This window comes from Pezoporus flaviventris, unplaced genomic scaffold (genome assembly GCF_033815535.1).
Source record: "Pezoporus flaviventris isolate CSIRO_AGI_PZ_B2104156 unplaced genomic scaffold, CSIRO_AGI_Pfla_v1 ptg000037l, whole genome shotgun sequence".
Lineage (NCBI taxonomy): Eukaryota > Metazoa > Chordata > Aves > Psittaciformes > Psittacidae > Pezoporus > Pezoporus flaviventris.
The window spans coordinates 1,743,141-1,771,071 of NW_026892585.1; the positions used below are offsets into that span (position 1 = coordinate 1,743,141).

The following is a 27,931-nucleotide window of genomic DNA, read 5'->3' on the forward strand; positions in this document are numbered from 1 at the left end:
AGCCAGTGACTGAGTTGTTAGAGGTGGTGAAGCATCATGTTCAGTAGGTTTGTATGTTACAACTTCTGAAATGGAACATTTCTCCTCACTTACTTCTGAACTTTAGACAAATGTGTTCCTTGTCTTGAGCCACATTTTGGAAATGTAAATGCTAATTCTAAGTAGCACCAGCTCTTCATCTGCTTAAAATGTTAGCCATTTAAAAATCCATCATCTTGCAAAACAGCTGCAGTTCAGGTTCTGGGAGGTCTGCACCTTAATGTGGAGTTTTCCAAATACTTTATTCTGTAGAGGCTGTGTGGGTGTTCCAGTGCTATGTGCAGTGTTGTATACTTCTCTTTCTGTGGACTTCAGCTTTCAGATTTGTTGAGCTTGTGAAGTATGGATGTGCTTAAACATCTTTTTAGTTACTTTGCATCAGACTTCTGAGATAAAATACTGACAGCTGCTGCTAGTTCATGAATTCTTTTGGACTGTGTGCACTTTCCTGGTTTTGAAGGAAAGCAAAGTTTAGGGAACTGGTTTTAAGGCTTCTGTTTGAAATAAATTTGTAAACCAGTTTTTGCTGCATGGATGAATTGGTCATGTTGTTAACCGAAATGTGTGAGTGTGGTTTTCATATGCTGCTATGGTACTTCTTTCCCTGCAGATTTGCAGTGCTTCAGGAGTAGCAGGAGGTGGTGTGAGTGACACCGGCCGAACAGCTCTGGATAACAAAACCTCCTTACTCAACACGATGCCTCCCCACTCCTCCCCACGCTCACGAGAGTATAACCCATACAATTATTCGGATGGCATCAGTTCGTTTAATAAATCTGCTTTGAAAGAAGCCATGTTTGATGATGATGCAGAGCAGTTTCCTGATGGTGAGCTTCAGACTGCATTCTGTGCTAGAGTAGAAAGAAAATGGTGAGGTTTTCCATCCCTGAGTTCAGTTTGTGAATTTATGATTAGCAATAGATGTATCACCAGTGCTGCTGCTGCTTTGAGAGGCTTTTACAAATGCTGCATTTCGAATTAGTTTATTTGTTAGTTATCCTTTTGAGTGACAATATTGCACTGCCTGGTATTTGTAGAGATTAAGGATAGAAATGAGATAAATACTGAACTGTATTGTATACTTCTGGTAGCACATCCTGTAGCAGTATTGCCAATATAAATTTACTTATCTGATTGCTTTATGACAGAAATTTAAAGGCGGGGGGAGGCAAGGCAAGAGTTACAGTAAGGAAGTAAAACTGGATCAAACCAGTTTGGGAACTAGGGGAAAGATGAAGAATTTTGTTAGGAATATGTTTGTATTTGAAACATGGCATTGGCATTTTTTATTGACTAAACATTGTTTGAGAGAACCACCACAAAACAAAGCAGCTTGTACCAGGAGGGTGGTTCATTCAGCCCATGGGACTCTCAGAGCTCGGGCTGTTGGTTTATAGGCTTCTAAAGCTACTTTTTAATACTTCTCAGTATATCTTTTGGTAATTCTTTTATCTCTAAATGTTGGGAAGGTTCCAAAGTATCGCTGCTACCACTGTTCCTTTAGAAAGTAGTAGATGCTGTTCATAATCTGATGCTTGTTGTTGTTGATATTGCGTATTCGGTTCGAGATGAAAATCAGGTTTTAGGGAAGAAATTTCTTAACAGTAAGGGACAAATGAATTTTCCTCCTTCTGACAGTTATAATTCTGTCATCCAGCAAAGATGTGTTAAAGTGTTGAAGAACAAAGCTGCTTGCTGACATGGTGATTTAGTCAGCTACTTCCTAAGTTGGCTTTAAGTTTACATTAAACTAAAACCAAATCCAAGTCAGGGGCATTTCTCTGTTTTCTGTTCAGTGAAGAGATATGTGGCCAGTCTTTCTCTTCTGAAAAAGACTGAGGGGAAAGCAAAGCTTTGCAAATCATGTCATGCAAATAGCAATCATTAAATACCTTTGCCATCCATATAGAGAGCCAGTTCATAATCAAGATTCTGCATAACAGGGACCCTGCTTTACATGGGATAAGCCTCTTTATACCTTCCATTTTTTTCTGGATATTGCATTAAACCAGATGTGATCTGTGCTGCACCAGCATGTGCTGGCTTTGCAAGAGCTCATGCCTGGCTGGAGTGGAGCATCCCTATCCAGGATTAGTTTGTCCTGCCTGGAGCAGTAGCGCAAAGAGCTGTGCTCTTTAATGCATCTTAACAAAGTACTTGCATTCATTCCTGTGCTCACCTTGAGGATTTAGTTATACCACATGCATTCAGTCGTTGGCATTTGTTACTTCTAGATTTTCATCAATAAGGGGGAATGGTTTTACAGTTTTTATATGACCTAATAAATTTGTTATGGAAAATGTATTTCACGTTAATAATTAGGATAATTTTAGGAAAGAGGTAATGCAGGAACATTTACATTTCATGCCAATGCTTTGAACCTTTTCCATAAAGAATAGGTATTTGTTGATTTATCCAAGAGTCTCAGTGCAGAAATGGAAGCTACAAGCATTTCTTTCTTAAAGGCTACGTCCCTTCCAATGCTAACCATTCTGTGATTCTGTGGGTCTTGATGGTGGAATGGAGGCAGCAACTTGATACTTCATTTTCATTAAGACCAGTTTTAAGGTTTTTGACTGCTTGCACATCTCTTCAGTGTTCACAGATGTGGGGTGTGTTACTGATGCGTTTTTCCATTACCATGGAATTCTCCCTAATCAAAACTAAAATTCAGGCCATCTCCTAATGACTGCTGTTGGGAATCTCTATGGGACTCATGGCCTTGGTTTGCTTCCATTTCAGCGGTTGTGTACCAAGCACCATTTTTGTGCAGGCTTTTTTCCCTGCTGTGGAAGCAGGGCTTCCAACAGTCTGAGCAATTCCGTGATGCCAACAGAGGAAAGACAGATTAATCATCTTGGATGAGTCATATGGGGAAGGTGGCACTTTCTGTATAGACCAGGTTTAAGAGGATGTAGAGTACTTACCCCTTGTGGGTGTTGCAAGCATAAGAACTCTTGCAGGGGATTTTGTAATATCATTGTAGGGGACTTTTTGTCATTGTAAGCTTGTTCAGCACTGAAAATAGAGTGGCCAAATTGCACTGCTGCAGACAAATTTGGGGGAGGGGGGGCAGAAAAAATCTGCTAGGAAGCCAGATAGCTATCCTAGAATATATACCTTCAGTTGCACAGCGGGCGCTAACACTTAACTGCAGTGACTGGAGAACTGTTTGTGTGCTCCTTTTTGGCAGAGCCTCCTATGGACCATTCTGACCTGGTTGCAGAGTTACTGAAAGAGTTATCAAACCATAATGAGAGAGTTGAGGAAAGAAAGGCTGCCCTGTACGAGCTCATGAAGTTAACTCAGGAAGAGTCTTTCGGTGTTTGGGATGAGCACTTCAAAACAATTCTACTTTTGCTGCTTGAAACACTTGGAGATAAGGAGGTAAATTCAGATTAATCCAGTTATGAATGTTTACAGAGCACATGGTTTACTCTCAGTATCTTTGAATTTTGTATGGGTTGTCAGAAAGGCACAAAGTCCAGTTAGTCTTGAAAAACAAACAACTACGGAAGTATAGATGTCATGAAGTCTGAATGTCCTGACAGTGGAAAGGGCATCAGTAACACTCACCTTCTCAAGTGTTCTTGCTTGTCCATTCCCATATAATAGAGTAAATGAAACATTTTTCACTGAGATTCAAAACTTCTCTGTTAATACTCCTGATGGAGTATAGAATATCAGAACATCACGTGTAGCAAAACAGTTAAAAATTTATTTCTGAAATACAATAATGCTCATTGTGAAGAGACCAGATTCTACATAACTGGATCACAAAGACACCAATACTTGGCATTGACTAAAGTAAAAAGGAATGTTAAAAAATGTATTTGTATGATGTGATGCTGTAGATCTTATTAGCACTTGTGAATGGTAAAATTGTTTGCAACTTACCTTCTGGGTGGCATAGCTTACTCCATTAGGTAGCTACATTTCTGTGATGTGCCACCTGCATTATCTGCAAAAAGAGAGATCCAGAAGAGTGAGAACTTAAAGATTGTTTTCCTAGCTTGATTTGTTAACATTGGGTTCACACTATCTATATGCATAATGCATAATCTGATATTTTTCCGTTATCAAAAGCTCTTTCAGCTGCTGAATAAATGTTAAACCATACGTCTGTTTAAAGATACCTACCTCATTTATTTTGGCATTTAGCATGCAATCAGAGCTCTGGCATTGAAAGTTCTAAGAGAAATTCTAAGAAACCAGCCAGCAAGGTTTAAGAATTATGCAGAACTCACCATCATGAAGACGTTAGAAGCACATAAGGATCCTCATAAGGAGGTGAGTAATCAGTTACTCTATTTGAGAATGACAAATTACTACTAAATGAAACAGCTGCCCAGAAAGTGTTTTGAGAAATTAGCCACATCTTACTGAGGAATTAATTTGGGTAATAATCAAGCATTCAGCTGTTAACAGAGGTATGCAAGAAAGAAGAGAACTGCTGTTTTATAAGCTCTCAAATGCTTAATATCAGCCCTAATAACAGTTGTCTTGGGTGCTGTAACCAGTGATGTGTCATTATAGCTCTTCAAGGACTAACTGAAGGGAGTTTTTTCCTTGTGTGATATCTTAAGCCATATATAGGTGTCCTGAAGCTCTACAAGCTTTTGGGTTTCATTAAGGTTCATAAGGTTTAGAGATGGGATTGAACATGGCAAGGAATTGTCAACCCTTTCCGTTTTTAGGCAGCTTTGCACCATTTGAGATCATGGCTTTGAGTTTTGTTAGGGTAGAACACACTGGAGTGTATCAAAGGGAGGAGTTGGCTGTGGCCAAGAATAGTGAGGGGATTCAGAAGTAAAAGGATAACTGTAATCTTGCTCAGACGTCTATGATGCATGCATACACAAGAAAGGACAATGCTTGTAGATACAAGAAGCGTAAGTACAGTACCCACCCCAGTATTCAACAGTTCCTGTCAGTATCACTGATGCTACGGAAAGGATTCAGGTATGTTACCAGATGGCCACATCTTCTCCTGCCCTCCCCATGCATGAGCACTTACTGTGTATTGAACTTATGTGGAGTACTAAGTTTTGAGTTTAACTTCAGTGCCTCCCATACCAATGACTTCTGTCACTCGTCTGAAACTCATTTTTCCCTGCACCCTCTTGATCTGTTTCATTTACTCCATCTATGAGACTGAATTGTCCTTCTCTGTCCTTCTCTGTTACTGTGCTTTTTCTCTCTCTTGGTTTTATGTATACAAAAAGAGAGCGTGAAGGGGACAAGGGGGGAGAGAAATCATTACGGAGGGGTTTGTACATCACTGACTTTGTACAGCGGTTGACTCATTAAAATGGCAGATGCCATAGCTGCTCTAATAGGAAGATCAGATGTTAATTTACTCTATTGTGCCCACATTGTATTCTGAGATTCTGTACCTGTTACCTTCCTATCTAATTACTCTTGTTCTGGTTGTTCCACATATTCTTTAGGCTTAAAGCACTGTCTCATCGTAGCTTCTTTCAAATTTAGAGGGGAAGAACACCACCTAGCTTGACTTGAAGTAGCAATCCAGGCATGTCATTAAATATGTTTTTGAATTGAATGTGAAAACATGTCATCAGTGATCACTGACCTAACAAATGACAGCACAAGAAATCAGATTTACAAAGGTGGTGATATTTCAGTGTGTAGTTGCAGAACAGAGACATTCCAAATGCAATTCAACAAGCAGGTTTGCAAAGCTAACACACACATTGCCAAGGACATAGATTAGCCCCAGAATATTGGCAAGTCTTGGTTTTAGGAAAGTATATCCAGCAGTTGGAGTCTTGTAAACAGATTCAAAAAGGCTTCCTAATTCCCATATTTCTACAATACTGTAGGAAATGCTTGTGCTCAGGACCATTACTGACAGATAACAGACCATAGTAACAGTCTCTTGTACATAATTTTTGTATGTCTTTTACTTATTCTTTCAATAGGTGGTGAGATCTGCTGAAGAAGCTGCTTCCATGCTGGCCACTTCCATTAGCCCAGATCAGTGCATCAAAGTTCTCTGTCCGATTATCCAAACTGCAGATTACCCCATTAATCTGGCTGCAATCAAAATGCAGACTAAAGTTATAGAAAGAGTATCTAAAGAAACCCTTACTCAGCTTTTACCAGAGATTGTGCCAGGTCTAATACAGGTAAGGAGAAAAGAAACACTGTAGGTATATATATGAATTGCAAAGACGGTATCATTTGGTTCTCATGAAGGATTTTATTTGATAGCTGATGGCTGCTTTGATGCAAAACAACTCAGATAGTGGCAACAAACTCTTGATTGGCAGGTAGTTAAATCATAGCTGTAGTTACGACTCAAAGGAAATCTCAGTAAGCTATAAAGTACTGATTATAGGTAAGCTTGGCAGATACTTTTAGTTATAAGATAGGGCTCTTTGTCAGTTGTATCTTTTCCAAGTTGGAATCATTTGGTCTGAAGTTGCCTGTGTTGTATCATGTATGATGGTAGGCTTTTATCAGTTATGGTTTTGGGGAGGTAAGAGGAAAGAAGCAGTTGACTGGTGAAGAAGGTTTAATAAAATCAGAAGGCTATCACAGGTTTCTCTGTCTTTAAATTCATTCCTACCTTATCCAGAGGCAAGATACATTAATTTGCATGTAATGGATAAAGAGAGCTTGACAGCTGCATTCTGCAGATTTCTGTCTTTAATGGGTTTGATCTGATCATACATCTGCAGGAAGGGAGAAGCAGAGAAGGGACCCTCTGAGAAGGGGCTGTGAGACAGACAGACAGGCATATGGGGTACTGGCAAAGGGGCAAGGAAACAAAAATCATTAAGGAAGGAGATGGGAGTTAACAAGAGAATCTTTACCCGTTAAGAGAATAACTCTTTCAGAGTAAGGAGGCCCTAAACTGAGTGGTCTTCTGCTTTAAGTAAATATCTGTACAATCTAAAACAGTTTCTCTTATGTACTCCCCTATTGCCTGACAGCAGCTCTGTTTTCAGAGTAACTTATGAACAGGATTGTGTGGGGTTTGATTTCAGTCTGGAAAATGATTCTCAATGGTGATTAATAATCAGCCTGCTTTGTAAGTGCATGCTCTGAATTTGCATGTTGGATTTTATGCTGGAATGCCTCACTGGGCTACGCTAGCATTAATTTACTGTAGACGTCAGTGTATTTATCATAGTAAATAAGTAAATAGCTTTCTGAGGCTTTTAATCATTAACTGATAGGGTATTAACATTAATTTTATTGCTTTCTAGGGTTATGATAATTCAGAGAGCAGCGTTCGTAAGGCATGTGTTTTCTGCCTTGTAGCCATTCATGCAGTAATTGGCGATGAACTAAAACCACATCTCAGTCAACTCACTGGCAGCAAAGTAAGTAAAAGATACCATTTAGAGAAATCTTGGATCAGAATTCCATGTATGCATTTTCATTTTAGTTGCAGTTGCCAGGAAGTTTCATAAAAGTATATACTTGAATGCATAGCAGGGCTACAAAGACTTTCAGAGGGTGAATATATATTTGTCATAAAATGTTCAGAACTGAAAATCCATAGATCTTTATCAAATTACAAACTTCAGCATTAAGATGAGTACTAAATTATGTTTCTTACTGCTGTTTAACAAGTTTAGTTACTGGGCATATCACTGGTAGTAGTGATAGTGGCTGTACTCAGCATGGCTTTTCTTATCAGTATTTCTTGCCTTATTTTTCATGCAAGTTCTGATTGGAAAGCAATAAATGTAATACATAGATTTTTACATTGGAGGTTTTATTTATTCTTCCTTCTTGTTTTGTTTTCATCAGTCCTTTCAGTACCTCTAATTTGAAAATAAGAATAATAATAGTGGGGTTTTTTGGTTCAGTATTTTATGATTTTATTGATATCTCTTACTTGCAGTTTTTGCATGCAAACAGCTATATATTAATTGTGAATCTCTTTGTCTTTGGGAATAAAACAGGGCAATTTATTTTGTATGTCTGTGAAGAAGACAGTGTTATCTTAAATACTCTCTGGCAGTGATTGTGTTGCATGTTGATTCTAGACAGTATTGGAAGCTGTAGTAAGTACCAGCATCAACAACTCCAGTTAGAGCCCCCAAACCTCAACATAGAAGAAAAATAAACCCAAACCTACCTTACTTAGAACAGCATTGTAACCTGAGGGAAATATTCTATCTCTCTTAATCCAGTTACCTTAGATCATTCCCTTCTTTACATCCTTAAAGAACCTTGAGCAGTTTGTCGTGTGACACATTCTGTTGCTTGTTGTTTTCATTGACAAGTATGTTACCTTTGAATCAACTGTGTTTTGCTTTTGGGGAAAAGAAGGTGCTTTAATGTCTCCTTTGTTGTACCATCCCTGCAGTCTGTACAGTTCTCGCATACTAAACAAAGTGAATTTCTGACTTAAATCTGCAGATGAAATTATTGAACCTTTACATCAAACGTGCACAGACAGGCTCTGGACCAGGGGATGCCACTGCAGATATGGCTGGACAAAGCTAATGAAGCTGACAAGGGTCACCCAGGTCTCCTGAAGCAAGGGCACGGCCCTCTGCCGTGAAAGGAAAATTCTTGCATACAACTTCTGGAACTTTTTTCTTGGGTTTTTTTTTTTCCACTTTTTTTTTCTTTTCTCTTTTTTTTTCTTTTTTTTTCCCTTCCTTTTTTTTTTTATTTAACCCATGGCTGCCCTCAGCCTGCATGTGACTGTTGCAATAGAATTACTCCAGATCCAAGGAAAAACAGTATTAACATCAGTTGATCAAAGCAGAATAAAATCTAACATTATCTAATCCATCAGCTATCCTGTTCACAATCCTCCGTGTCTTCCCATTAATTTTTGCCAGTGTTACTGTATGAAAAAAAGAGATTTTTTTTAATGCTAATTAAAAAGTATGCTTTAAGCTTCAGAAGTTAAACTCTAAATTCTGTTGCTTTTATTCAGCTGCAGATAACATTACTTTTTTATTGCTATTTTGAGTATCATGTCCTTCACTAGAAACAAGAAGCGATGTGAAACAAGGCTGAACTAGTCTGAACTGCAGTGAGACTCGTTCGCTGTGGTGGTGGTTCATCATTATCTACAGCTTGTTTGGGGTATTCTGGAGATTGAGAAATATGCCTATAAAAAAAAAAAAGCTGGATTGATCCAGTTCTGTAAAAGTGATATTGTTCATTGGTTGTATGTTTGTTGCATAAATAAGAATTTAGTGTGCACAGCCCAGGACTGGTACAACCAGTACCTCTTCCTGTGGGAGACAGCCCTTTCAGGGTAGCATTGCTGACCTGGTGATAGTGTGGCAGTCTGCTTTGTTGCAGCAGAGTTAATGGTCACTTGATGGACGTGAACCATCCTTGTCACCTTTCGTTCTTCAAGCAGGATGCTTCAGAATGGAGTGCTCTGCCCAAGCATGCTCAGTATGTATTTATCTTTATCACTAGAATGTTTCCTCTCAACCTAATTGCTGGAACAAGTAGTCTTGTATTGTAACTCACATGGGATTTTATGACAACAGTGCAGAAAAGTATTTATTCGTTACCTTCCTAAAAGCACCAAGATTTTCTGCATTGAATTTAAAGGTGAGGGAGGGAGGGGAATAGTCACAACTGCTATGGACCTTGCCACCTTTTAATTAAAGATAAAAATATATATATTTTGGATGAGTTGGGAAAGCTGCACCAAATTATTTGCATGGTTTTCTTGAATAGCATCCTCAAGACCCATCTGGATTAAGGTGTGGAAATGTTTCCAGGGTTTGTTTTTCCATTTTTGAAAAAGAGTTAGTTTATTGTGAATAATGGTTCTTTGTATTTATGAACTTGATAATGGAAAGAGAACAAAGATCAAGTAAATGTGTCCCTAAATGTTGTCTTTTTTTTTTTTTTTCCTCTTTCTTTTTCTTTGGTTTTTTTTTGGTCTTGGACATAAGCAGCAAGCTGATAACTGAGAACTGGGGTGAAACTGCCCTTCCCAGGAATGGGGGAACCTTATTTTTCCCTGATTTCTTTTCCCTGTGACTGTGATGATGTCTAGTTGTAGGAACTGTATCCTGATAAGAGAGAAAATAGCAGTGCCAAGGACAATGATCTGTGCTAGGCTAAAATTCTCTCTACCTCGTCAGGGTGACTAATTTTTGACCGAGCTGCTGCATATAGCACCCAGTGGGAGAACTATCTACAGAAAATCTTTATTTTCTTTTTTTTTTTCCCCCAAATTATCACTTTGTGTGTATTCAAAACTCTATTCTTCAGCATTGCAGCCAAATATCATAAGAAACTCCTTATACACTTTACTTGCTAGGAACCGAAAAGCAAAAGTGAGTAACAGATGCTTGTAGTTACATGAAAGGCTGTTTTCACTTTAGTTTGAAGTGAATGCACTAGAAAGAGGTAAGATGTGGTTGTTGAAGGAGCAATGCCATTGCAGACATTTATCTGGAGGAAAAGTTGTAGAAATATATGTAAAGACTTAAAACCAAGACTGTCCTAACTCGCCACTTGCCCTTTTTAGCAGCTACATCAAGAAAATACTATCTCCTCTTTCTTTCCTTTGTATGTGTAACATCCTTGTTGTTTTCTACTGTTTAATTACATTGTGTATTTATAGTTCTATGCTTACCATTGTGCATATACTGGCAATAAAATGTACATAACATTACTTAAAAAATTAGCGATGTATACATTCTGGTTTTCTGTTTTATTTGGTCACATTCTAGACGAGAAATTATAAATGTGGTTGACACAGCATTGGTTAAAAAAACCTTCATGTTTTGTGTGTGCAAACGATGTTTCTTTATGTACTCCTGTTACTGAATCTGACGTGGCATTTGAGCACATGCTGTGAATTAGAGGTATGCTAGCCAAAAATGGATTTTGGGAATCGAATAGTCTGTATGAACACCCAGTTCCTTCACCGAGGCAGGTGTCTTGTTTCCTGCTTCAGTTATTTGTACATTATCCATTGTTTGCCTTTCTTTTTTCCAGTATTTAACAAGTATTTTTCAGTCTGCAATCTTGTCATTTATGTTTTGGTTTCACAACAGGTCACTTTAAAACAATGGCACAAATTCTAAGCTTAATAGTCCCGTATGTTATTCCTGCTTTTTCTACAGGTAGTATTTATTTTGAGAGGATGATTTGAAGATGACTGCTGTTTGTCATCTTTTTGAAGATGCTATTTCATACTGAAAGTTACTGAAACGTACACTGTATATTCTGGATAAGCCTAATTTTTTAATGTGTGAGCAAAAGTTGGTAAGAAAGAAATGGGTTTTAGCCCTGGTATGACTGAAAGACTTTGCTCCAGGTTGGGGGGAGGGAGATACTTACACAAAGTTTGTCCGTCAGTTTTGCTTCTAAGCCATCTTCAAATGTTGTAAACGTGCATATCCCGTGTATTAAAAATCTAAATGCAGTATATTTCATGAATATTTTACTTACGGTGTGACTAGTTCTGTTTCCAGCAAGGAGGGGCTGCTATAGTGGATAGAATCTGTTTGTGTGACATGGGTCAGAATGTAAGAATTTGCAACAAAATTATTTCCACTGCAGCCTGTTCCCAGATCCTCTGCATTGCTTTTTGCCTTCATTTCCTGTATTACCAATAGACATTGGCTAGTTAAATTCAAGCAGTGATTAATCATGCCTTATGTTCCTGCTGAAGGTGGTTTCTCTAATGGATTAGCATAAAGATCCAGGAAAAATCAGGACAATTACAAGCTGCTGTTCTTTCAGAAGGAGTTTCTTTATGTTCTAATACTCTACAAAGAGGGAGGTCTTTGTAATTATTTGAATACCGAAATGTAATTCGTAAAGTTTGGGTTTGGTCTTAAGAGGAAGAAGGAAAGCAAGCTACATGCAGAGGCAGGCCAGGAAATGCGTATCCTGTATGTGTGGAACTTGGATGTCATTTGCTTTAAGAAATTGAGTTAACGTGTTCAGCTGGCATCTTGGCAACGAGGTTGGGATAGTAAATGTAAATTGCAAGGAGAGCTGGTCATGTAAATTCTGAGTTGGGTTCCTTGTATGCTTTTGAAGATAAAGGTTGGAACGGATTGAGTTGTGTTTATTATTTGTGGTCCACGTCCCAGAGCAAAACGAACAAACACTTGTATCCTGGAACACTCCCATGTTCTTAATTCCTATGAATGCTTAAACTTTGGAGTAAATTCACAAGCACACCTATGTGAAAAGCCTATGGAGAATGCAGGCCCCAGCCGCTCACAGTGCAATTTCAGCAAACGAATTCAAATTCTGATTATGACATTGTTCCTCTGGAAACAATCATAAAGGAGAAAATTACCTGCAAGAGTAAATCTGTTGAATTAGGTTACAGTTGCTCCCTATGGTACAGACTGGTGAGAACGGTTGAGCTGGTTGTGGTAGCTTCACTGTGTCAGGTTGGGACTTTGCAAACACAAACACAGAACACAATAAACATAAATGTGATGGGGATAAACAGGCAGCTTGGCAGCCAGGATTAGCTGGAGAACAAACACGGCAGTTTTCTCCCAGTTAAAATAGTGAACTGATGAGTTTCACAGCTGCAGCCTACTTCCAGGTAAAATGACAGTCAGTGTGTTAAAACACAAGGCTTTTCAGTAATGTGAGAAGTTTGAGAAACTTAACTGTGTTAGTCTGGCAAGTGAAAGAAGTCAAACCTCACTGCTTTTCTGTACTGTGTATATGTTTGTCTATTCCAGCATATTTTAAGACCGGAGTGTTCCCGAGCTGTGTGTCTTGGATTATCCCAGTCAGAGAAGTTTCTTAATTTCCTGATAGGATTTTAGGATAAATAAGTGCATTTCCTGGAATTTCCCTACTGAGGAAAGTTTGTGAACAGGTAATTTCTGCTGGGACAGGACTGCAACTATATCTTTACATTGCTGTTTAACAGGAACTTTTGCAAACCTTAAAACAGTATTTCACAAGCTGTTTTGAATACTGTATGATTTCTGTCAGGTGCAGAAGTTCTATAACTAGATGTATTTTAGGTAGATGTAAGTGGTGCTAATGAAGCATGTTTTGAGGGAGTAAGATTGGAAAAAAATGGATAGCAGTGAGAGATGGAAAATATTTATTCAGTGGAAAAAGCAACATACCTGCATATAACTCTCTGATATCCAACCTTGTTACCATTGGCAGTAGGTAGAAAGGTAACTGAACTTTATATTGGGCATCAAAGTTTAACAAGTTTCCCATTTTAGCATGCTTCTGTTCCCAGATGGTGCTATTGTCCACAAGTGCAAGTCATTGGACCTCTATAAGCTCATACTAAATCAGGACTGGAGTCAGTCTGTTAACTACACGTCAGGCGAGATTCAAAGGTAGTGCCTGCCTGTTCAAGGAGGAGGAGACACGTAAGTGAAAGCAAACATGTAATTGAGGTTATGCTGCAGATACATTCTCAGGTGTCAGCCAGGCTGACTGGGTATTCAGTCCCTCACCATCTACTCATCTCTGCCGGTGGCAGAGCCAACAAAGTGCCTTATGGAAGCTCCCCATCTTTATTCCAGACAAATCCAACTGGGGAACAGTCTCAGACTGATCCTCCAGCAGCACCCGGGCATCTGAACCTTCTGCCAGACATGCTGGCAAAAGCAAAGGAACATCTGTCCTGGGCTTTGAGAGTCTGCCAGGGAGGGAGAGGGGGATGAGAAAACCCCAAAACATTCCCCAGCACAGTTTATTTAGCCTCAGCATACGTAGCTCATCTGAAAATGCCAGGGAAGACAAGAAAGCTGTGATTTCAGTGGTGGTTAACCAGCTGAAGTGCAAGCCTGTAGGGGAACTGGATGTGTCTGTTCCAATTAGAATTGCAGATTAGCATACTAAAATGCTTAATTAATCTGTCTGCTGAACTGTAATGATACACTTGAAATGTAACTGTCATGGCATACAAGTGCAAAGAGCCTCTAATATGGTAAACCAGTCATTTCTGGCCCATTATGTTTTGTCCTTTGAGCACAACTTAAACTGATATGGATAAAACATTTTTACACCTTACTAAATGTCATTATAGATAGTTGTATTCTATGTAGAGAGTTTCTGAGGTTGATAGGGTTTGTGATCTCTCAGATGACAGCTGTGGCCATGCTGCCACTGAACTATTTTACCCAGATAAAATTACCTGGCTTCCCTAAGAAATTTATATCACCTGTATTTGCCTAAGGAGAGAAATCTGCATTGGATGTTAGATTGTTCACAAGTATTCAGGTGAAACGTTAAAAACCACCTTTGGAAGTAACTGCTGGTATCATCAGAGGCTGCCCTTTCTCCAAAGGCTGTTAACAAGCCACTGCTGCTTGAAATGTGTAAGAAAGGAGATTTTTGCCCTGTTAGGAAGTAGAAAGCAATGGGGTTATGAAATATAAGAGAAATTTGATCTATATACTCAAATTTAATCCCCTGTAAATTGTAGTCTTGTTAAAAACCTTAATAATCCTTAATGTTTTTCAGGAGGGGATTTTCTTGGAATACAGAATGTCTTAATTCTGTATTGGGAATTAAAAGAGGAACACTGATGCTGAGGGATTTTGTCCACAAAGCCAAAACAGCCCAGCACTAGAAAATGCCAGACCTGGCCAGGTACTAAAACTGCCTCAGAGCCTCAGGTGAAAGAGACTCTGTCCAGTAGGATTGAGAAGGAGCTGTCTTCCCTGTGCCAGAACATGCAGGAAGCCTGCATTGCCACAGTAATCTGGAATCCAAATACTGATTATTAGGCTACCAAGTAGGTGACACAGCAAGCACAGAACAGCAGAATAGCAAGCACTTAAACTTGTCCACCTTTACAGACTTGTGAACCTCCTACAAAAACCTGACTCCATCCTTTGCCACAGCCACAAGCACCTGCTTATGTTTTGAATCAGGAATGACATGATGGGTTAAATGACAGTTTTCCATGGGTGGTTTGGCTGTCTGACTCTCTTTGTGCCTGCAAATCATCTCCACGTGACTGGTTCTACGGCAGACCTTCAAGTCTTCCTAAAAAGCAACAGAAGAAAGCAAAGGTAATCCCTGCCATGCCTCCATCTCATAAAATGGGAAGTCAGTAAGACATTTATTCCTCAGTTTCTACCTGCACCTTCATTGCATCCTCTTAGATTTAAGGAGACACTGATAAAAGTCCAAGCTCAGGGTCACTGATCACTGTAAAAAAGATCAGCAAATTGATGCCTCAGGAGAACTGACCACTTCAGATGCTGCTTATGGAAAAATCCAACACTGGAAGTTTTCAGGCACCATCTGCTGAAGTGCTTTGGTGCAGATCCACCCATCAGCCTCCCCACCTTATATTTCAGGTTGGACTTTGCATGCCATACACAAGCCTTAGAGCAAGAGATGTTTGAAATAAATAATGGCTTGTTGTTTGTGTATACAATGCTGCTTTGCTGGCATATGGCTTAGTGTTCACTGGGCAGATCGTAAAGCAAGCAACAAATAGCCCCAAAACAATCAACAGTGCAAGGGAAAAAAACTTCTCCTTATTTGTCCCCAAACTTGCAGGACCGTGTAACCACATACCTTGATGTCTAGAGGTTAGTCAAGGGCAGTGGGTGTGGGGCATACACAGCCTTTCGTGAGGCAAAATGCTGCCATTAAATAGAACCAGGGAAGCTGGTCCTGCTTTAAAGACCTAAGCTATACTGGAAGTTTTACCCATTAACTCTTTGCAACAAAGATCAGGCAAAACACAGGATTTGTAAAGAGCAGGAAAAGAAATACTGATTCATTTATTTATTTATATTAGTGTTTCTTTTCAGTCTGAATAATGACATCTTTCTTGCATGTTCTGTCTAGTATTTTCCATACCAGGACCTCAAAGCTCTACGGACCAGCATCTTGTCAAACCTCAAAGGGGAAAAAAGGAGAGGGAAATCTTCCTCTTCCACAGTGCTTTTTGCATGGAAGTGCACAAGATTTGGTTCTTTGCTTCTCTTACCTGGCCAGGAACAGTGGTTATGGTGGGATATGATGGTTTGTAGTGGCAGCTCTTGTGGCCAGGCTCTCTTGAGTTTGAAATCATTTGCATAGCATGCAGGGTACCTGTGACACAAGCATTGAACTTCTGCCTTTTGTAAGAAGCAGGAACTTGAAAACAGATCAGAATAGCCTTCACTGGTTCACCCTCCTCAGGTAGCTCTTTGGCTATAACCAATGATTCAAGTTATTTTCAGTCTGCATAAGCATAGTAATTGAAAAATCAAATGAAGGTAAGAGACTGGGCACGACTGCTGCGATGCTCCTGTGCTTTGTGTTTATTATCCTGTGGTTAGTAGAGAAAAAGCTTTTGTGAGGCCACCCCTGGAATACTGGGTTCAGTTTTGATCCCTGCTGTACAGAAGAGATGTGGATGGGGCTGGAGAGGGTGCAGAGAAAAAGGCCACAAAGATGATACAAGGGCTGGGCAGTGTGTGAGGAAAGGCAGAGAGAGCTGGGCTGGTTCAGCCTGGAGAAAAGGATGCTCAGGAGGGGAGACCTTATCAGCATGTTCCAGTATTTAAAGGGTGGCTACAAAGGAGATGGAGGCTCCCCTTTTCCACGTGGAAAAGAGGAGGGGTGATGAGCACAAGTTACTGGGGACATGAGGAAAATTTTTCACAATAAGCCTGCTGTGCTAAAGATGAAAAACAGGACTGCAGTTTTTTAGTATATGTATGCACATGCACATGTGTGTGTACATATATATATGAAGATATATATGTATATAAATAGGCTACTGATTAGTCTGGGAATCACAATTGCTTCTGCTCACCACTTCTCTCCTGGAGTTACAAAACAAGGCTGATCAAAACTGCAGTGTCCCCACCTGAGCATGTGTCAAAACCAGCAGGTTCTTCTGGGGCGGAGAGGGTGCTGAATAATTTAAAGCCACATGAGCTCTGTGGGATATGTATAGAGGTGGGAGCCATTCTATGGCAGGGTTTTCAAGCTCCTCAAGGGGAATCTGGTATCCCCGTTTCCATTTAATGCAAATACAAGTCACAGAGCAACATGCCTACCCTCCACGTGGGAAGCTTACATCAGCCCAAAGGGAAGATGGTGAAAGTGGACTGTGGGATGCGTGGTCCTTTGCTTGAGAATAATGGGTGTAAAGGGAAACAGGTGTTCAAATACAGTGTGTTGTACACATTTAACACCTCTGCCCAAGCCTAGAGACAGAGGGATCGTGTTTTAGAAGCTGACAGTAGATAGAGCAGGCTGGATCGCAGGAGGCATGCTCCTTTTCTACAGTCGCTGAGATCAAATTAATCACTTAAAAAATGCAACAGTGATCACTGGGGCTCCTGCAGCCCTTTATGTCTGCTAGGAGGGGGCTCATTAAGAGTATGCAGTTACATATAGATGTGTAAGCGAAAAAACCTGACCTTGACAAGACTCCTCCAGCTCTCCTTCCTGGAGCAAAGCTTGGTTCGGGTACAGGAGCAGGTCTGTGTCACAACAGCCTTCCTCAAGGCTCCTGGTGCTCCTGGAAGAGAGCTCTCAGACATGCGAAGCTGGCAGACCCAGTTCTTGATGGCTCTTCTGGGCAGTGGCACACGTGGGTGTTTCTTTCTCTTCCCACGTTTACAGTTCCTCTTCTATGATCATTCTGGCCTTTGCGTTCTGTTCTTTGATGTTGAGTAAGAACAGCAAGTAAAGGGAGAACTGCTTCATGCTATGAAAAAAGCCCCAAGCTCCAGTGTTGTTTATGTGAAGGTTTTCTTTGACTGCTGCATATTACTATCGCTCCATAGGAAATAATTCCTTCTTGTTTCCCAGAACCTTGCTCTTTCATGTCCTGATTTTCACAGCCTGTGTGTTGCCACAATATTGCAGTACCTTTTAAGTTATCTTTTTATAGGATGAACTGCAGGGAACAAGCAATGTATGCTTGTGTGGGGGTGATGTTAAAAAACAAACATAAGGCAAAAACCCCCAAACCCCCACAAAACCCAAACTCCCCAGCATATTATCCCTCTGTGTCAGTACTCCTTCCCACTTCAAGCAGAATGGGTGCCCTCTGCAGGTAACTGTTTTCAAATGAGGTTTTTGGATGTGTGCCCTCTTTTTCTGAGTGCCAAGGTCTCAGCAGGATTGACCAGTATGATTTTGTGTGGTTTAAAGCAGGTATTAACAATCCTGGCTGCAAACCCAAGGCAAGCAAATGGCATCAAGGCAGGAGCACACCAAGCAGTTGGTTTGCATCTGAATATGCTTTTTCCTTACAGTGTGTGTGTGAAGGGTGCTGTGGGGGGGGGGGGGGGGGTGGAGTAAATATTTTTGCTGCAGTTTGACAGTGTTTTCATTTGTTGGGGTTTTTAAATCTTTTTTTAATGGCAAGAAGGTGACTATAAAGTGGTACTCCATAGCAGTGTGGCACTTGAACATACACAGCATGAACAGGCAAAAAGGATACAGTCTGAATACCACTGACATCTTGTGTGTCTTAAAGAGGACATTGCACAGTCCATCTTATTCTCTTCAGTCAGTCGTGCCAATGCAGGTTGTAGTGTCCAGGTATTTTGGTAAGGAGGGAGTGTGGCCTCTCTGAGGCCGAAGTGCTGTAAAATTGCTCTTTCTCCTGGCTCTAGCACACAGCGCTGCTTGGTGACACTCCGACAGCATGGAGGAAGGCAGGAGATACAGGGGGTGGCTGATGAGGTCACATCAGCTCCTAACGAAGCCTTGTGTCAGGGCAGCAGCCAACAGTGCTGTGAGGGCAGGTGGGGACCAGCTGAGACCTCAGCTACCTGCCTCTTCCTGAGTGGGTGACACCAGCAGCTAAATGTAGAGATGTGAGAGGAACCAACCTGCAACTTTAATCTGAATGTGTGTATTTGTTTTCTCTTTCCTCTCTCCCATCGCTGCAGTGACCATCTCTTAGCTGAGCACAACGCTTCACCTCATCCCAAAATGTTTTTCTGGCACAGCCAGCCGGAACATTATCACCATCCCCAGTATGCCACCGGCAACAGCAGCTACCTGCGGTAAGAAAAGAATGGGGTGATTTTTGATCATAATGATAATGCTAACAAGAATGCAGACTGCACAGCCTTTGCTGATTCACAACTTGGATCTGGTGATTTTAGACCCTTTAAAAACAGTCCGAGCAGTCCAGTTTTCATAGTGGAGGGTTACTTGACTGGAGCTTCATGATTCTCACAAACGATGCCACCATACGTGTGTGCCAGTAACTGTGACAGGGATGTGCTACTGCTTGATATGAAATGTGTTGATTTTTTGTTTCTCCTTCAAATTACATGTGCAGTCTTTAGATACAACTCTCTATGATGTTAATATAGACTTATACAAATACCTTGATGTTTCACATCTACTTTATCTGCTGAAGCTCGGCTGATCTGCAGGATCAGGTACTAGGGGCTGTGTGTTGAATTGGTCCAGCACTCTGACAAAACACTTTCCCTTGAAATTCTGATGCAATATACAGCTTATAACATCAGCATATTGCTGTGACCTACTTTACCTCTTCCTGACTAGAATATTATTTGTGTACAGTATTCAAATTCTTATAATTAAAAATTATTATGCTCTGACAAGAGCCAGGCTCATAAATTCCAGGGAATCTTGATGTTAACTGAGTTTCAACTTATCATGTGGTTCACTCTCTGTGTTAGACTTTAGCTTATTACTTCTTGGCTAAATACAGTGTATGTAAATGTGATAGTGTTCAACCATCTACCTTGATATGGCTTTTTGTACGTTGGTATCCTTGCACCTATTGCTCTATCACAGTACTTCTGCTCTTGTAGAATTGCTGAGTAGCATGGGTTTAGTAGAAAGGTGTTAGGTTTAGATTTTAAAGGAATTGAGGCTATATTTGGGTTCCAATGTGTGAAACCAATGAAACCACTGTTGTGTCTTATAAAATCAACTCATTTCATGACAGAAGTCAGGGTGATCAGAGATGTAAATTGTCTAACAGAAATAGGGAGCAAACACAGCGCTGTTCCTATTGACTCAGGCAGCGAAGCAGCAGTGATGAATGGGTGCTGGAGTTCCCTGATGCAATCCTGTGCACAAGTGACGTGCACAGTTCCCAGTGCAAAAGGAACCAAAGAGCAAGGGAAGGCAAAGATGTCCCCTCACACCTCCAGTCTCCACTCCTTCAGCTTCTGTTCAGCCTAGAGGAGGGGGATCCACTCCCAGCCCCTCAGGACTGTTTTCACCGTGTCCTTGTCTTTTTTCACAGTTCCCTTGCACTTATGCAGGGGAATTAAATGGAAATTTAATTTTCATTAAATTTCATCTAAAAATCTGCCATCTGGATCCCTCTGAAGTTACCACTTTTGAGCACCTCCCTTTACGTTTGGATGGCAGCCTGCATCTGTGTTATAGTATTGAGGTACATCGTAAGGGGGATACATTTGTAAGTTAAGGGATGTGTATAGGAGTGAACAGGGTTGCCCCCTGAGGCCAACTGCCACAAGCAGAGAGAAAACAAATCAGTTTAGGCACGAGGCTTCCACCTCGGTGTAACCCTCATCAAGTTGCTTGGCTCCCTCCTTAGCGCTTCACGCTCAGTGAAGCACCACACTTCTGTCCCACATCTTACATCACATCTGGATGATGTCCACATCTGGACATCAGTAAGGCTTACACAGAAACAGAAAAAACAGTTTTGCTATGCATAAATCAAACTATCTGGCTTCTCTGCCTTGGAGTGCTGTGGGAGAGGATGCCAGCCAGCACTAGGGAAGCACAGATAGCGTGTCCCAGGACTCCTTTTCCCACATCCCAGTAAAACTCTACTTGGAACACATTTATGCAGATATATCTGCAGAGTCAGGCTCCCACTGCATGCACTTGCTCCCTGTTGTTTCAAGTCTCCAATCCCAGTTGTGGGTTGCTGACAGGGATATCCAGAAATGGAACAGCAGGGCCACAGGGAATATCATCTCTGACTGGTTAGGCTTGTGGATCTGGCCTGCTCAGATGATTAAAGAAGTTATTTGAGAGATCAAAATGATGAGTTTAGACAATCCTTTGTTTGAAACAAGCCTCTTTTTGACAGTCCCACCAGCAGGTAGAAACCTTTGCATGTATTTCACATAGGCAAAGCTTGGGAGGGAGCCAGGAGGAGAGAAGTATCATTCTATAGTGTACAGTCTTCTCTGTCCCACAGCCTTTGCTCTCTGCCTTACTGATATGTACACACTTAACAATTTAGGCACCAATTCTGCTATCTCATCCTCAAAACAGGCTCACGTACCTAACCTATGGGACTCTGCATGAGGCTTATATTGTCCATGTTGCGGAATAGGAATTCTGTTAGGATTAGGGCATAAAAAACTCTACCATATGTGCATAGTGTGTGGATTTGCAATGGTTCCCTATTTGGTTAAACCCACTCAAGTTTGCTGTGAAATACAGAAAGCATAAAAAGTGGGACAGTTTTTCCAGCCAAGACTGTTTGTTGCTCGTAAAGAATAACAAGTGCTTTAATTTTGCAATAGGTATCTCTATTCTTTATTTGCTTACGCTTTAAAAATAGCTTGAACTTGACCTTACTCACCCCGAGTATAAGCCCTGTACATAAACTTAACAAGAAATCATCCTGAAGGTTAAATGATGGGAAAACTAACAAAGATGAGGATTTATGTCAGAAGAAAACAATTCCCAGTAAAAAAATCACCAATTTCTGATAACTGCTTTGTAGCTATGTTAATGTAAGTATAGTAAGCAGATAAACCAGTTTTGCTATGCATAAATCAAACTATCTAGCTTCTCTGGTCTTGGATCCTGTCTTATCTCCCTCTCAGAAGTAGTAAGTGTGCTGCTTTTAGTTTTTTAGTTTTCCACAAACCACCACTTCCTTTTGTATCATCTTTGTATTTTTGTTGTGGTTTATAGTCTTACTTATGCTACCTTACTTCTATGAAGTCCACTTTAGGTCTACAAAAGTCCGCTTAGGGTAAGGTTTCACCTCCCAATTAAAACTGTCATTCTTCAATTACAGGAGCTCACTCTGCAGCCACTACTGTTGTACCCTGAATAATGCCTACTAATTTATTAACTGGACCATAAACATCCCATGGCAGCCACTGGAATTAATTAATGCCATCATTTGGGTTGTTAGGGTCTTCAGAAGTGCTCACAAATATTTCCATCAGAATAAATCAATGAATTCAGGGTATTGTTGGCTTCTTGTCAGGCTAAAAGAGGTGGTAATTTCAATTCTTATCACTAAAATCTGTAATTCGGTAGCTAGTGCCTGTGTTAGTGACTTGTCCCTGAGCCCATACCCTCTTCATAAGTCTCCCTTTTTAAGCTTCCTTTTCTATGCAGAGGAATTGCTCATCTGTCCACAGACAGGCAGAGACCTTTAACATCAATTACAGCAGGAAAAATGCCAGCACCATTTTCTGGAGATGCTGGCACTCAACTTACAAATTGCCTTTAAAAATCATCAGTCATGGTCCCTGTGCTTATCTTTGAGGATATCATAGGTACATTTGGAGCAGCAGCTAGATTTTGTTAACCCTTCATGAACTTGGGGCCTTCCTGACTTGTGTCTTTTGGAGTAACTTGTGCACTTGTACCTAAAGCATGGAATGATGTGATGAAAAGACGTTTTACAGTCTCAGTGCTTTGGTGTAGGTTGCCCACTAGTTGTATCATTTTAACTACAGACAAAACTGTTTATCCTCTGAATTAGTAGCATTTGAGGTTTTGAGAACCCAGGTTAAGTACCCTGTTAGCGCTTCCTGCTGGACTCAGGGGACAGGATTAGAATACAAGGCACCAGCATCCAGTTCTTCTTGCATCTTCTGCAACCGCCAATCACAGAATCCCAGCCTGGTTTGGGTTGGAAGAGACCTTAAAGCTCATCTAATTCCAACCCCCTTCCACTAGAGCAGCTTGCTCCAAGCCCCTGTGTCCAACCTGGCCTTGAACACTGCCAGGGATGGGGCAGCCACAGCTTCTCTGGGCACCCTGTGCCAGTGCCTTGGGGAAGGTGTAATAGCAAGTAAGAATTATTACTAAAAGCTTGTTGCCTCTCCAAGCTTTTCCTTAGAGAATGTAAAATAATCCAGTTTAGTAGAGGCATTAAATCAAGCTACTTCAGTAATCTTTACAAAATATGAATATCTCAGAATTGATGCTGCTTCAATACACCTTAACTTGGTTTCACCTGTTAAAGGTATGTCTTAATGCTGCTAAAAACCTACCTAAAGGACTTAAGTTGCAAAATGAGTCAAGAAATCAACGGCTGGCCAAAAGCAGAGCAAATTAATACTAAGCAAAGAGAATTCTTTTGAGGTACTGTACTTTTCACCTTGCCAGAGGTTGGATGCAGTGTAACCAGATGGCCACAGCTGTACCTGTTTGACCACGTACAGCAACTTTCTTCTGGCTCTGGCCTGACAGCATGTTCGTCTGAGTTCCTCTGTCACTTCCAAGTCAGTCCTGCCTGCAGGTGCTGTGTGAGCCTTCAAGTTTGTGAACACTTTTGTTTTACCAAGCTGGAGGTTTCTGAACTCAGGATGCAGAGGTGTTGAGAGGTGTTCCTCAGTGTTCAGAAGTGTATTTACAGTGCATGTCAGGTACTGTACTAGACATCAAACCTAAGTACTGGTCTGCGCTGCAGGTACTGGTGTTTTTCTTCCCCTTTATCTCGCTACCTTCACCCCGTGCTGGGATCACGAAGCTGCCTTACTGTCCATGTGAAACCGTCTGCCTTCCGTGCGCTCTAACGCTCCGGGGCTCGGGGCCGAAGCGGCGCAGGCAAGCCTTGGGCGCCATTACCTCAGGCTCCCGGGCCAGCCGCTGCCTGCGGGCGGGGTGAGGAAGCACCCGGCTGTTACCGGAGCCCCGCGGCCTAAGCCCCTACCGGCGCCTTGCCCCGCGGCCCTGCCGCCACTGCCCGCCCGCTCTTCCGCTTCCGGGTCGGAAGGGGAGGGGGGCGAGAAGGGGACTTGTCCCCTCGCGTGAGGAAGTGCCCCCTCATTGGCTGCGCTCCCCCGTCTCCCCGCCTCGCCTTCCTCTGATTGGTCTCTCCGGCGGAGGCCAGCCAATGGGCGGCCCCGCACGCGGGGCGGTCCCTTCGCCCCGGCAGGCACTCGGGGGTGGAAGTGTCCGCCATGTTGGGGTGAGCGGCGGCGCTGCGTGGGGCGGGGAGCCCGGTACAGCCGCTGCCCCCCCGGCGGGGCTGTCGTGGCGGCGGGTGCCCGCGCTGCCGCCTCCCCTGTGAATGATGCGGCGGGAGGCGCCGCTGGGCTGGGTGGCGCAGGCAGCGGCGGCCCTGGGCCGTGTCCGTTCGGAAGCGGCGGAGGACGAGGAGGAGGAGGTGGCGGCGGCCGCCCGGTCCCCAGCCTCCCGCGGCGGCCGGGCGAGCGCAGGATGCTGAGAGCGACCCCGCGCCCTGGTCGCGCCGCGGGGAAAGGGCTCCCCCGGGGCTGAACGCGAACCCTCGCTGCCTCCTCCGCCCTGCAGGCGTTCCTCACCCCTACACCCCCCCCCCCCCTTCCCTTGCCCCCTCCAGCCCCGCGCTCTCCCGGGCGCCTCCCGGCGGAGCAGCAGCGGCGTTGGGGCTGAGCGGCTCCTCCCCGTCCGGCTCCTCCCGCGGGAGCGCGGGGGGCGGTGGAAGATGGCGTGGGTGCTGAAGATGGACGAAGTGATCGAGTCTGGGCTGGTGCACGACTTCGACGCCAGCCTCTCCGGCATCGGGCAGGAGCTGGGAGCCGGTGCCTACAGCATGAGGTAAACTGCGCCGGGCGGGAGCGCGGGAAGGAGCTGGGCCTTCCCCTCCGCCCGCCCTCCTTTGCTCATGGCGGCTGCCGCCTCTTCCCCGGTACCGTGTGCTCGGGGCCGTGAGGGGCTGCCCTCCCCTTCCTTCTGCGAGGCCGGGCGAGATGCTTTTGCCCTGCGTGTGTGATCTCTGCCGTGAACACGCCGTTTCTCGGCTGTAGACCTGAACCCCGTGTTTCGTAAGAGTGCCATCATGTACTCTGTTAATGCAGTTCTGGTTCATCGTAAACAATAGCTGTGTTCGCCAACGTTTATTAATGTTCTTTCTCGAGTAAGTAAGCGTTGTGGTGGTGAATAGTGTATCAGTCAGTCTGTTTATTCTGCCATATTTCGGTGTAGTAGGTGTCTTTAGTGACGTTTTCCTATTCCCCCCCCATCCCTTGCCATGTAGCTCTGTGCTTACCCCACTTTCCAGTTTCTTTCGGTCGTTTCCCAGGTTTTTGCAGTAAAGATAAATACCGTTTGGGTGTGCTTTTTCGAAGTTAAGATAAAACCGAACTGGTGCACGTTTTATCTCGGTTATGGGCAGAACGGGATGGTTCCTCAGCCACTTGGAAAGCTGCTTTGGAGGCAATGGGAGACATTGTAGTCCAAGGAGTTTGGGCAGGATTGGTCACTATTTTGAGAGTCTGAAGAAGTAAAACCCTGGCATTTGATAGTCTGGGTGACCTAGCAGCCATGCATTACCTGAAACTTGGAGGCCACCACAAGTTTCAGCCTATTACGTGTGCTTTAAGTCAGTATTTCCCAGGTGAAGTGTTGGAATTGCAGTGTCTCTGTTCAAAGTTAGAAGTGAGGACCCCTTTCCTCGTGTGTGGGGTTGTTAGCTCGGCAGGTTTATGGTGGGATGTGTATTTAATGGGGGGGTTTGGTTTGTGGGGGCTTGATTTTTATTTTTCAATAAAATTAACTTTGAGAACTTGCCAGTTCAGAGGACAAAGTGATTTTTCTTCTCCTGATGAGAATACTCCTGATTTTACATTTAGCTCCTCTGGATTGTATTCCACTTGTGCCCCATTTCTGTCTTTGTCTTTATCTGTTGCACACAGTGGAGTGCCAGTTCTTGTGGGCTGCTGTATGGCAGCTGCCTGGATGGCTTTTCAGCATGCAGACACCAATGGGTGATGCGTGTGCTGCTGTTCAAGAACTGTTCTTCCATCTCTGTCATTCTAGGTTCATTCGTTCTTCCATCTCTATCATTCTGTATGCCCCTGCATTTTGTTAGGAGGAACTGTGTGTAAACCTTTTTTAATCTATTAGGATTGTGTATAATGCAGTTGGTGCTTCCTCAAGTTGATGCTGAGTCAGTGCCCTGAAGTAGAATATCCTTACTCCTGTGTTTGCTGTAATAAGAGCAAACTGCTCGTGTGCATTAACCAGGACCTGTATTTGCTTTAAACGTAATATAATTGGGTAAAATTCCCCTGCAGATTCCCATGGTTTTAAATCGCTCTCAAAATTTCCTTACAATCTTGACAGTTGTTCTGGTTGCTGTTCTGATGTCTTCTCATACAATAAGAAACTGTCTTTCAACACAAAACTCAGTTCACTTGACAGTAATTGTCAGCTGTGTTAACTCCCTCAGAAACCTGTATGAAACCTATATAAAACCATGGTATCTTTAGTGATTTTTGAGTATTGCTGTTAACTTCAGTTGTCAGTGATGCTCCTAGTGATTTCTGACAAATCTGACATCATATCCATGTTAACACAGCAAGAGCTGTGAACTTGTGGGGACCACTGATTGTTGCTGGGAGCTGTTAAAAAATGGAGGCTGTTGCATTGGAAAGATGAGTTTCAGGAACTGCCATTTCTCCAGCAGAATTGCATTTTTCATGTAATGAATTGATTTAAATGAAGTTAAATGCGTGTAAGTATCTTAATGACTGCATTTTTATTTGTAATTTGGAAGCTTAGAATATGGATTTATTTATATGTCTGCAATTCCAGTGGTATTTGTAGTGCTAAAATTGAAGCCTGTCATTATGGAAGTTGATTATTTCAGGAGTAGCTGTTCTGGCGTGTATTGCTAGATTAAAACCTGACGTTTATTAAGCTGAATTGAAAAGCATGGCTCTTGCTACTGAAATGGTAGAAGACTGTTCAAAACTACGTCCAGACAATCCTCCATTTTTGGAGAATCCAGTCAGTTCGCTGCATCTCCTAAACACTTGGAGTGTCTTTGGAGGGTGGAGCTGGTTGAAAAGAACAGAAGCCTATTGCTGTCAGTCTTGTTTCCTTACAGTGCTGGGGAGAGCCTTGAATGGTGAGCGAGCTTTGTGTAGGGACTCCTCCAAAGTTTAGGCTAAAATAACCATGGAGTTGGTCTGTTAGGATTTGGGGGACCAGTCTTACAGCCTCAAGGCGAAGAGGAGAGGGAGGGTGTTGTCTTCTAACATCTTTCGTGTCCCTGACATCCTCTTTTTGGCTTCTGATGAACACAGGTGGGTCATGGCAGTTACTGTCCTAACTTCACGGTTGCTGTGCAGAAATACAAACCTGGAGTTACCTCATTCAGAGCCTGTTTTCCTTGTGGCTGCTGTTACTTTCTGACAAAATGACTGTTTGTGCTTCCCCTGACGCCTCCCACTCTTTTGAGACTCTGCTGCTGATTATGTTGGCTTTTTTTGAGAGGAATAGTTGCTTAAGGTACTCTGAAATGTTTAAATGTTTTTAGATTTTTAGGGTTTTTTTAACTGTACGCAGTATTGCCTGCAGAATACATTAAAAAGCTTCTGTTGCGCAGTGGTCTGTTCTACTTGTGTGTATTGCACTAAGAATTTATGCACTGATTAGAATTGGAGCTTGATTCGTTCTGCATGCATACAGCTAAGTAACTAACTGTCAGGAAACAGACATTTGAGGAAGAAAATCCACAGACCTAAACCTCTTCATGTTGGTACCATAGATGAAACATGTTGAAAGAAAGATAAACCTCATGTTCTAGATCACTGCCGTTGGTTTGGTTTGGAGGGTTTTGCTTTGCTCTTTTTTCTTCTTCCCAGTTCAATTTGTGTGAATGTGTTCCAAAAAGTCAAGGAGACCAGTTTAATTCCTAAGGAAAAGAGTTCACATTACATACCTGTCTTCTCTGTGCCCCTGTCACCTCTGATGGTGGATAGATGTGCACTATTAGAGCAGGGCAGCAAGTTAA

General features: G+C 42.3%; 2 protein-coding genes across 57 annotated transcripts in view; both read left to right on the forward strand.

Moving 5' to 3' along the window:
* The window catches only part of CLASP2 (cytoplasmic linker associated protein 2), a 123,509-nt gene extending 112,816 nt beyond the window's left edge, over nucleotides 1-10,693 (forward strand). For 49 of the 50 annotated variants that reach the window (XM_061464380.1, XM_061464382.1, XM_061464392.1 and 46 more), the window contains 6 exons: nucleotides 650-866; nucleotides 3,233-3,426; nucleotides 4,201-4,329; nucleotides 5,982-6,188; nucleotides 7,275-7,391; nucleotides 8,440-10,693. In XM_061464380.1, coding sequence (XP_061320364.1) covers nucleotides 650-866; nucleotides 3,233-3,426; nucleotides 4,201-4,329; nucleotides 5,982-6,188; nucleotides 7,275-7,391; nucleotides 8,440-8,526 — 951 coding nt within the window. In that variant the 3' untranslated portion in view covers nucleotides 8,527-10,693. The remainder of the gene's footprint in view (nucleotides 1-649; nucleotides 867-3,232; nucleotides 3,427-4,200; nucleotides 4,330-5,981; nucleotides 6,189-7,274; nucleotides 7,392-8,439) is intronic. The other variant, XM_061464381.1, reaches the window with a different exon arrangement.
* UBP1 (upstream binding protein 1) overlaps nucleotides 9,303-27,931 on the forward strand; it is a 47,126-nt gene continuing 28,497 nt past the window's right edge. For 5 of the 7 annotated variants that reach the window (XM_061464439.1, XM_061464441.1, XM_061464440.1 and 2 more), the window contains exons 1-2: nucleotides 9,303-9,441; nucleotides 18,879-18,995. In XM_061464439.1, the coding sequence (XP_061320423.1) occupies nucleotides 9,362-9,441; nucleotides 18,879-18,995 (197 nt within the window). In that variant the 5' untranslated portion in view covers nucleotides 9,303-9,361. Of the gene's footprint in view, nucleotides 9,442-18,878; nucleotides 18,996-24,196; nucleotides 24,730-27,931 lie in introns of those variants that run through there. The other 2 variants (XM_061464442.1, XM_061464444.1) reach the window with 2 other exon arrangements.